At 46.7% G+C, this 10,264-nt stretch overlaps 1 protein-coding gene across 3 annotated transcripts in view; it reads left to right on the top strand.

Moving 5' to 3' along the window:
• Positions 1 to 3,953: 3,953 nt before the first annotated feature.
• Positions 3,954 to 10,264, top strand: part of ARHGAP21 (Rho GTPase activating protein 21) — a 110,131-nt gene continuing 103,820 nt past the window's right edge. Inside the window, exon 1 of one of the 3 annotated variants that reach the window (XM_051802268.1) lies at positions 3,954 to 4,377. In XM_051802268.1, coding sequence (XP_051658228.1) covers positions 4,291 to 4,377 — 87 coding nt within the window. In that variant the 5' untranslated portion in view covers positions 3,954 to 4,290. The remainder of the gene's footprint in view (positions 4,378 to 10,264) is intronic. The other 2 variants (XM_051802265.1, XM_051802267.1) reach the window with 2 other exon arrangements.

Here is a 10,264-nt window from a genome sequence, read left to right as displayed (position 1 = left end):
TCTAAAGAGTCTTGCAAAAAACCTGCTCTTGCTTTAAGTTCTGTTTCTCTCCACTCCTGTTGTTGTCTAACCCAAAGGTTGGGCATTTGGGACTGGCTGTGGCTGAGCCTTCTCAGTGACCGTGCCACCTCAGATCTGACATATCGTGGTGGGCTGCAGGTGGTGAGAAGAGAGAGATCCTTCAAGATGGCAAGGACAACGTAACTGCTTGGCAAGTGAGTTGCTTCACCTGGGTGCAGGTTAGATGTCTACACACTTGTACCTGAGAGAGAAAGGCAGTGCCTGTACGCTGCTAGAGGTGGTTGTTATGCACTATCCGGGAAGGAGGCAGGTATCTAAAATATATTTAATGTAATGAATTTCAGTCCTCCATTCTACCTGTCCAAGTGAATTTTGATGTCTACAGTTTAGCCTCTAGAATATCTATATTCTCAAGACATAAACATGTTCATTCAGCAAATGATAGTTCAAGAAGACAGAGCCCAATAATTGTGCCACCACTGACCCAGTAGAATAGACAGAACAGAACAACTGAGCACATCTTAGCCCCTGGACTGCTGCACAGGCTCAACTCTGCCTACTGTGGCAATTTAAATTCAGCTGCTAGATTTTGCACTGAAGTGGCTGAGATGCCCTCAAAGATGTCTGCAGTAGCTCTCCTGTGGGGATGATACTCTTTAGCAAGGAGTGATAATAAACAGTAGGACGGTGCTAACACTTTAAGCTGCTGCAGCTGTCTGCTAAGTGAGTATGTGTCAACACCTTCAGACTGGAAGGTGAGAAAGTGAAATTATAGCTTTCAGTTACCCTAATTCTGCTTTTGCAATCTCTTTTATTAAATCCATTTCAGGGGTGATTAAGGGACTCAGAGAGTTTGCTTGTGTGTTATGAATCCAAGAAAAGGAGCTTGCATCCTTCTATAACTTATTATTGTAACTATGACACCATATTTAGAATGAAAAATTAAAGCAGCATAGTCTTATACATGAAAATCCTAAAAACAGCCCAGCATTTCAAACAAAAACAACTGACACTAAAAAAAAGAACATTGAATATGAGGAAGAAAATTAAGTACAGAGTTTACAAAGATTTGTGTAGCATAAATATTCTTTTGATAATTACACAAATATAACCTCCTCAGAGTCAATAATAAGATCTAGTCCCTCAGCCTAGCAATGATGTAATTTGTGATTCTAGGATCACATTTTCCTCTGTGATATTTTCATGTCCCTGTTATAGCTTGAAAGCTGAAGCTAGAGAAATTGATGGGCAATGTAAAAAAAGTAAAAATGGAAGATTTGTCACTGTATTGATGTAGTTGTGCTGATATAAACAGAGGCTTCTTAGATACTATACAATCAGTCTACTTATGGTTTACTCTCTCTGAGACATTTTGTAAATTTGACAATGGTCTCTATGGATATTAGTTATGATGCTAATTTACATTTGGAGTCATTACTGTGGTTCCTATAGAAAAAATTATTATGAATACACAGAACCAATTTTGTATACATCATGGATACTTGATGATGTGTGCACATGCAGACTGACATGTTGACTTCAGTGCAGAGAGCAGTATTCAACTGAGCACACAGCTACACTTCTTGGTTCTGTTTGATAACAGATTCTCAACAGGAAAAGTGCCCTGACTGTTCCCCTTCTCTACCCTTCAAAAATCTCAAGTGATTTTAATTTTGGTCTTTTCAACTTCTTGACAACCATTGAGTGGACTATATTATAACAGTTTGCTCAAGGTCTGGATGGCAAATAAATCTTTAAATGCTGTATGACAGTGAGAAATGATTAGGGATCTGGGTAGAACTCTCCTGCAGATTGTCAGCTGGACAGCAGTATGCTTATTTAAAACATGTACATATAGTCTCTGGTCCAGGTCAGGTTCAGCCACAAAGTAGTCTTTAACAGCAGAAATTTATGAGGAACTCAATTTTTTCAGATACGACTACACATTTTTAACTGTATATGAAATCCATAGCAGCAGCACACAGTACTGTAGGTAAGCACCTGAAGCAGTGCAACTGGCCATGAGTTGTAACACCCTTTTAAACTTGGTAGATGTGACCTTGGTTGACAAGAATTAGCATATGGGCCTTGAGAGTTTTCCTCCAGCTACTGGAAGTAAGCTCTTTCCTTGGTTTTCTGGATACCAATATTCATCCCTGCTCACTATGCAATTGCTGATGGATGTTTGTTAATGACCAGTCCAGTCACCTCTTTTCAGAGATAGCGATCTCACGATCAAGAGTAGCACAGTAAAAAACTACCACAACCCAAAACTTTACTATTGTTTTGAGAACACGAACTAGACACAACCTTTTGTTTCACTGACGACCTTTACTCTTTCTTACAAATGCTTTGTTTTTCTTTGTTCTCTTTCACAGAGACCTTACTTGTTCAGCTTCTACGCTGGAAAACACAATTCTAGAGAACGAAATTAAAAATCACACACTCCGATAACGATAAAGTATAGAAGATGTTTAAAATCACCGCCTTCGCGGAGACAACAAAACCAAGTTCCCCCAAGACTTGAGTCGGGCCCGTCCAGAGCCGGTCGAGGGGCGGTGTCAGTCCCGGCCCTCCCGAAGCCAGGTGCAGGTGGAGCTGGCGGCAGAGGCACCAAATCCTGCGTTAGGGCGGAAAATCTGAGCTCGTTCCTGAGTGAACACCCTCCGAAAACGCCCAGGGAAGGCGCAGCACACGCCACCGCCCCAGGCCGTGCTGGCGGGCGGGGGCCGGCGGGGCTCTGCGCTCCCCGGCCGCAGGGCGGGTGCCCTGGACGGCAGCCGGGAGCCAGTTCCTGCCCTCGCGGTGTCGTCTGAGGAGGTGGGTGGATTTTTGGAGGGAAGAAGAAACCGCCAGCCTGGAGGCGGGGGAAGGGGACGGGGACGTGATTCCCACCGGCCCCAGCGGCGGAGGCAGCGGGAGCCGCCAGCGCTGGGAGCGCCGCGGCGGGGGAAGGGGCCGGAGCCCCGCGGGCCGCCGAGTAAGAGGGGCAGGCGGAGGGACGTGGGGCAGCGCTGCCAGCCCCGCCCGGTCGGCTGGGGGTGGTGGTCGCCCCTGCCCCTGTCAGGGCGGGGGCCGCGTGTGGGGATGGGACGGAACCGGGGCCTTCCCGGTGATGGGGTTTAACGGGACGGGGCGGAACGGGGCCCTGCTGGCGCCCGGGGGAGCGATCGCGGTGAGCGGAGCAGGGGAAGCGGCACAGCCCCCGCGCCTTCGGGAGGGCGCCGGCTGGAGCCCCTCGGCACGCCCGCGGCTCCCCCGCTCGCCGAGCCCGGGCCAGTGCCCAGGTAGCCGGGGGAGCTCGGGGAGGAGCCCGAGGGGGCGCAGCTGGCGCGGCGCGATGGCCCCAGCGCCGAGACGCCCTAATTGGCGGCGGGGCCGCAGCAGCCGCCGACTGCCGCTGTCGGGGCGAAGCGGCGTCTGTGCGGGGGGAGGCCCGAGGGAGGGGCGCGGGCGGGGCGTGGGGCGCGGTGGTCTGATCGCGAACGGCTACGGCTACGTCGACGGGGGGAGGGAGCCGCCTGTGAGCGGGGCAGATCCGCGTGAGAGACAAAAGCCCGGCACGGCCTCGCTGCCGCCGGAGAGGTCTTTTGTTGCCGCTTCTTCGTCGGGGCTCTTCCCGCCGCCTCCGCTCAGTCACACCGCTGGATACGGCCAGGGCAGCAATCGCGAGCCGGCAGCGGCCTCCTTCCCGGCTCGGAGAGCGAGCGGCCCCTCGGCCCCGACCTCCACCAGTTGATCAAAGTTCGGCCGGGCCGGGCCGGGGAGCGGCTCCACCGCCCCCGCCGGCCGGGGCTGCCCGGGAAGCGCTGCCCCGTCCTCACTCCCTCCGGCGGCGTGTAGCGAAGTAGGAGGGAGCGGACACCTCCCGCCTCTCCCCGCCTGCCCTCTCCTCCCCGCGGCTGGGGCTCGGGATAGGAGGAGCCGGAGGAAGAGGAAGATGACGATCGGGTGCAATTAGCCTAACAAGGGACGGGCGGTGGAGGCGGCGGCTCCTTGCCGAGGACTGACACATCTGCTCTCTCTCCTCCAGCCATGAAGGCAGAAGCCGGGGAGCGCAGCTGAAGCCCAGGGTCGTTCCGGCGCTCTTCCCTATGGCAACCGCGTGAAGGGGCCGAGCCCCCCTCCCCCGGCGGCGGGGCTGGGCTGGCCGAGCCTCGCCTGCTGTGTGCGAGCGGCTCTGGCGTTGACTCCCCCTTTCCTGTCCGTTCCCTTCCCCGATGTGGGCTCCAGAGGATTTGCGCCTCCTTTGTAACCGGGAATGAAATAATGGCGACCCGGTGGGCAGCGGGGCCACCCGGCGGAGATGGAGACAACGAGCCCCCCCCGGGCGGCGGCAGCGGCGCCGGCGGCCAGGTAGGAGCGGCGGGGGCGGGCGGGGCGCGGGCCCGGCCGGGCGGCCGCCTCCCGCCGCGGGGAACGGCTTGGCTGGAGCGGGCTTAATGGCCGCCCCCTCTCTCCCTCCCTCTCTCTCTCCCTCCCTCCCGCTCTTCCTGCCCGCCCGCCCCGGAGTTGCTGGGAGTTGGACGCTGGGAGTGGTGCGGCTCCCCGGCAGCGGAGGGGAGGCAGCCGCCCGGCCGAGCGCTCTCGGGGCGCCGCTTCGGGGCCGGGCGGCGGTGGCGCCTCCGCTGCCTCACGGGCCGGGCGGCGGCTCCGCTTCCCGCCCCGCGGAGCCGCCGCCGCCCTCGCCCTCGGGACGGCGGTTTGCCCGGGGTCAGCCCTTGGGCCCCTCGCTCCCCACCCGGCCCCTCGGTCGGATCGCGGCGTGTCGCCCCCTCGCCCGACCTGCTCGCCTTGTCCCGACGCCTGTGCCCCGTCCCCGAGGGACGGGAGCGCTTCGCTGGGCGGCACCGAGGGTACGGCTCCGTCCCTGTCACACAAATCTACTGGGGTGATTTTTAGTAGAAATAAGGGTCCAGCCTCTGCCTCCTTGTACCCAGTACTTGCCAAGCTCCTGCCTGTCCGTGACGGCTTATATTAAACGTATTTCTGTCCGTAGCATTTGTTGCTGCTACGATCGTCTCTGTCTGTTTCGTTCAAAAACTTCATAGTATGCCCTGTGGTGGCACCATTGCATGTTTTGACTCGCAAGGCAAAGTTTTTAACGCAGAACCATGTCTGATGCTTCTTTCTGTGCTCCCTATTAATAGTATAAGTGTCTATGAAACAACTGCAACTTCAGATCCAACAAAATACGTGTAAGAGTTTCAGTAGGCTTGTTTTAAGATCTGTCTTAAACTTGATTTACAGACAAACGTGCTTTGGTATTTCTCAGGGTTAGGGCATGTTGTGCTAAAGTCAGAAAGCAGATTTAAATCTACATAGGGCTGTGAAATAAACACCCCTTTTGTTTGCTGAAATTGAAACACGGTAGAGTGATTTTTAAACCTACAGAACTTAAATTTTAAAGTATGGGTGATTTTTGGGTTGGTTGTGGGTTTTGTTTGTTTGTTTGTTTTATGTGTTCTGTTTTGTTTTGTTTTGTTTTTCCCCCTTTGGACACTGAGTTTTAGTTTATTGCTATCCTCAATTCACCCTTTTGCCTTGGTTTAAAAGTGGCACATATGGTATTGTAAGATTTTCCTTTCTCCTGTCACCTCATTTAAGAGATTCATACAGTCTCTTAAAGCAGGTGGGTTAGGTGAGGACAGAACTGGAGTCCTAAGTAAGGACACAGAAAACGTTAAGACTTTGTGATAAAATGTGGTTGAAAACGTGCACTGTTTGAAGAACCTGTCCTTCAACACTGTTCAAATAGCATGGGAAGAGGGGGAACACCACATGTCTGAGGGTAAAAATTAAAATCTGCTCTTTAATTCTGTCATATTGAAACTGCTGGTCTTTTGGCACTGGCCCTTGTCATAATCCACCTATCCCTGTTGTAGTAAGCCCCAGCAAGGCCTGTGGCACTTTTGGAGCTCATCATGTTAAAGCTGTCTAATTGGGGACTGCTACTAGGTGTGGAATTGCAAAATGGACTCCTCTGCCTGTTGTTTTACCTGGTACTTACCCATACATATTGCAGTTAAAATGTAACTGCTAGAAAACATACACTTAGGCTGGTGATTGCCTTAATCATAGCAGGCCTGATGTAATCTTTGCTTGAACTTAGACAGTCCTCCTGAATGTCTGATCAAGGTTGTGTTGCTTTCTCGGTTACCTTAATATTGCTGCATGTCTTAAAGTTCAGTTTATTTTCTTACATTTTTTTTTCATAGATTCATGTAAAATGCCGAGAGAGGGAGGATTTGTGATTTGACATCTGCTGTCTCAGTTCAGTAGATGGAATAGTTACTGTGTACAGTGCTTGATGTGCTATATGTGAACAAATCCCTTTAACTGAAGTCTTACTTGTTTGTACTGGACAGTAAGAATGGCTTTTCTGTTTAAAAAATCAGAAAACACCTTTAATGAAAGACAATTACTATAAAAATGGAATTTTAAGTTCTCAAAAAAATTGTTGCAGTTGCAGGGTTTGACATGCAAGATATTAGCAACTTTGGGAAATGATTTATGGTTTTGGGACACTGTATCCCATATGGTGTTTGCATGGTAATGCAGTAATTAACTCATTTGATTTTTAGCTGTAGACCTGTACATGTGGCAGGTTGTCACGAGGAAGACTCCCAGCATAGCACTTGTTCATCACAGTCAGGGGAATCTCAGAAAATTAGGATTGTCAACCAGTTTAAGGTTTTGGAAATACACAACTGTAATCATCAAGGTTTCAGCAAGAACTGAAAAACTTGTCCTCTGGCTTCAAGATCAGTGGTCAAAGAAAGGGCATGTCTGACTGAGAAGTGGTGCTTCTGTGTATCTTTGTGTACAGAGGTGGGAGAATAGAGGACATGCGATTTGAGTCTTCTAGGTACTGCACGCGTTGGTTGATAATTGTGTTTTGTTTTGGACGCCTGTCTAATCTGATATTAAGTTCCATTTGGTCATGCCTTGCCATGGTTTCTGTTTTTATTTTCACTTCATTTTTTTTTTCGTTTTCCCTTTGACATTGTACCTGGTGGTCTTTCTCACTTCAGAGCCCCTTCGCTGAAACGATCGTTGAGAACAAAGATTGCGCGTTCAGGCTTGCAGGCTCCCGTCTGAACGTGGAGCGCTTGCTCAAAGGGACAGGTCACGTATTCTGGGCTCTGGGGAGAGCTGGCAGAGAGGGCCAGGGACTCTCAGGGCTGTTTGCCATTCCGTTTGAAATCTGACACACGTTTACAAATGGAAGAATTGCTGAGCTTATGTTCATAAGGACAGATAAGCTAGAGCGTGTTCTTTCTGGCTTTTAGATTAATAGGCGTATGCTATCTCTGTTTCGTCAGGTTGTAGCGGTGTTTTGCTGGAGTGTTTAAGCCCTGCTGAGGTACAGGCAGTACTGCTTCAGTCACAACATCCCATCTACAGGCCTGTCCGGATTTGAGGCTGGAACTGGCTTTTCTCCTAGTGTCAATTTAATTTCCCGTCCTTTGCCTAGAAAGGCACAACAAAAACTGCCCTTTTATTTTTTTTTTCTTTTCTATTCCCACTGTTTTGCATTTAAAGAATTGCCAGGTCTGGTTTTGCTATAATTTACTGTTCTGAATGTTAAATGCAGGATGAAAAAATAGTAACCACAGCATGTTTAGCTTTAAAAGTCAGATTTTAATTCTTAGTAATACTATTTCCTCAATTTATGAATATTAAAAATACTTTGTCAAATAATTTCATTAAGACTGTTTGATATTTTTCTCTTGGAATTCATTAGAGCACTGTGCAAGTTTCGAGCTGACATACATTTATATATTTATTGCAGATTTCTAATACTTTACTGCAAATTTGCAGTAAGAGTGTGAGGTTTTGGGTTTGTGGGATTTTTTTTTTTGTTTTTCTTAACAGCTGAGTTGTTAGGAACAGTGACTTGCCTTTGGAGATTCCCAAGAGCTTCTGCATTTGGCAATAGTTAGGAATACATTTCCAAAGACTTCTGTAAAAGAAAAGTCCGAGGTTATTTAGTACTTGCTTTTTAATCACAACTGTTCAATTTCAGAGAAGGGAAAGAAAATCCCACAATATTGTCACTCCTACACCTTATCAGAGAGAGCACAACTGCGTAAGCTCAAGAGAAGCATGTGCTGGGTCAGGAACCAGAGAAGGGCAATGATGACGCTATAAATAGAAAATCATTTGCGTTCTTGCTAACAATAATTAATAGATCGTTTACTATTTTAACGACCTGGTTGGGATGACATTGCTAAACTTCCAGTGGTGACTCCCAGGTGTTACAACTCCCTAGGGGTAGAAGGACTGAAGCTGTATTTTGATCCTGCATTTCAGTCTTTATATTATTATGCCTGTGAACATGTAAACTGTTCTGAAACTCTGTGTTGTTGGTATTGGTGCTTTTGCTATGCCTGATACTTAGGTGCTGGAAGGTTTAATCGTAATGTTGAAGTTATCAAAATTAGAGAAATGCACTTGTAAGATTTTTATGTGTCAAATAGTACACAATAATGGTTGTTAGGAGTGTACATTACTCAGGGAGAAAGAGAATTCTGCACAAACCTTCTGTTAAGGGAGAATAAATTCAATATAAATACCAGTCTTACCAGGAGTTGTGATTGCAGCTATTCAAAAGGCTGGAGTCAAATCCTGTTTAATCATGCAAGCATAATGCTGACTTCTGCTCTCATTTATGTCACAGTAAGCATAAGATAATTTGACAAAACATGGATCTCTTCCATGAGGAAATGTTACATATTTGATAAGTGACAATATAAAGCAGAAAATAGTTCCTTCAAGAAAAGGAAGGTATCTGCCTTCAAATGTAACTGTGTTTGATGTTTTTTTCAAAGTGACTTTTTGCTTCCCAATAATACAGCTTTGTTGATCATACCACTTTGATAATTGTCTGAAAAAAGTATTTTTGCAAGACAAACGGTATGGATTGAAGAATATCTTGAACTGTGTCCATATGAAATAATTACATATATTTAATGCAGTATGCTCATTATAAGAATGAACTTTTTTTCTTTAGCGGGTTTGACAAGCATCAAATGACTGAGTTGACTTTTTTCTCTGTATAAGCTATTTTTAATGATTTCTGTTTTTAAAATGTGAAAATAACGTCTGCTACTTCAGATGTATTATTTCATGTCCTTCATATTTACTTACATGAAAAAATAATTGAGATAACAGTTGGGGAATAGGAGGTATTTAGTCTTATGCACTGTATGTGTTTGTGATCTTGGCCCTCTTGTACCTTTGAAAACATCTTACTGGAAGTAATCATAGCTCAGCTGAACAGTATGTGCTCTGAAAAGAGTGAAATAAAAGCTGGCCTTTTCTTTTTTTTAATTTTGTGAATACGTACACATATTGCTTTGTAGATGGTGATTAGAATATAAACATGTGCAACTGTCAGCCTTACTAAAAGAAAAACTTTCTGTATCTCTTTCTAGGGAGCAGCGTTAATCTAAGCTATTAGGAATATATACTGGTGCTTTGTAACTGGTGTTTTTTGATTTTTCTCTGATAACCACTGGAAGAAAAATTGAGGTTTTCTAGCATTCAGAGGTTGTAAGTTATTCTTCCTTGCAGCTGTTTTTATATTAAATTGCATAGGATAGGAAGCAGATATAAAAAATTGGGAAATGATGTTAATTGAAAACAAGATTTATTTCCTGTGGTTAACAGGGGTCATTGTTTTTAAAAAGTGTGGGTTAGCCTTGGTTGTAAATGGTGAGGCTTCTAAACTGGCATTGAAACGATCTGAATTGACAGCACCCCAGAAGTCAGTCTGATGGGCTGTTAGATATAATTCCCTGATTGTGGAAGGTGTCAGAGTCTATGTTCTCTTCAAAACCTTAGGGCCTTGCTGTAGAGGAAATGTTTGTCTACCTACCACAATAGATAATATATTAAAAATAATGTTATGCTAAGCATAGTGCAGAGACACTGGATGAGTGTTATGCTGTCTGGTCAGATCAATGGATGAATGGGGGGAAGCATGTCACACTCTGCTTGTCTGTAATACAAAACGTAGATAATGGCAACTGCTGTGCATTTTGCCTTCCAAATCCTTCTTATGTCTTGTAATTTTTAATATTTCTGCAAAGACACTTCTGTGGTATTTTTTGCCCATCACCCAGCACTAGGCACATGCAGTAGAAGTATGATGGGTGGGAGCAGCGACATCAAACAGGCTTTGACTGTGTTCATATCAGAAGCTTGACCCATCCTTCAGGAAGGATATTGAGGTGCT

The sequence above is a fragment of the Manacus candei genome, unplaced genomic scaffold (genome assembly GCF_025592945.1).
Source record: "Manacus candei isolate 608988 ecotype Guabito, Panama unplaced genomic scaffold, ASM2559294v1 h1tg000056l, whole genome shotgun sequence".
Classification (NCBI taxonomy): domain Eukaryota; kingdom Metazoa; phylum Chordata; class Aves; order Passeriformes; family Pipridae; genus Manacus; species Manacus candei.
The sequence above is the reverse complement of the archived record's forward strand: the minus strand, read 5'-3'. Positions and strand labels throughout refer to the sequence as shown.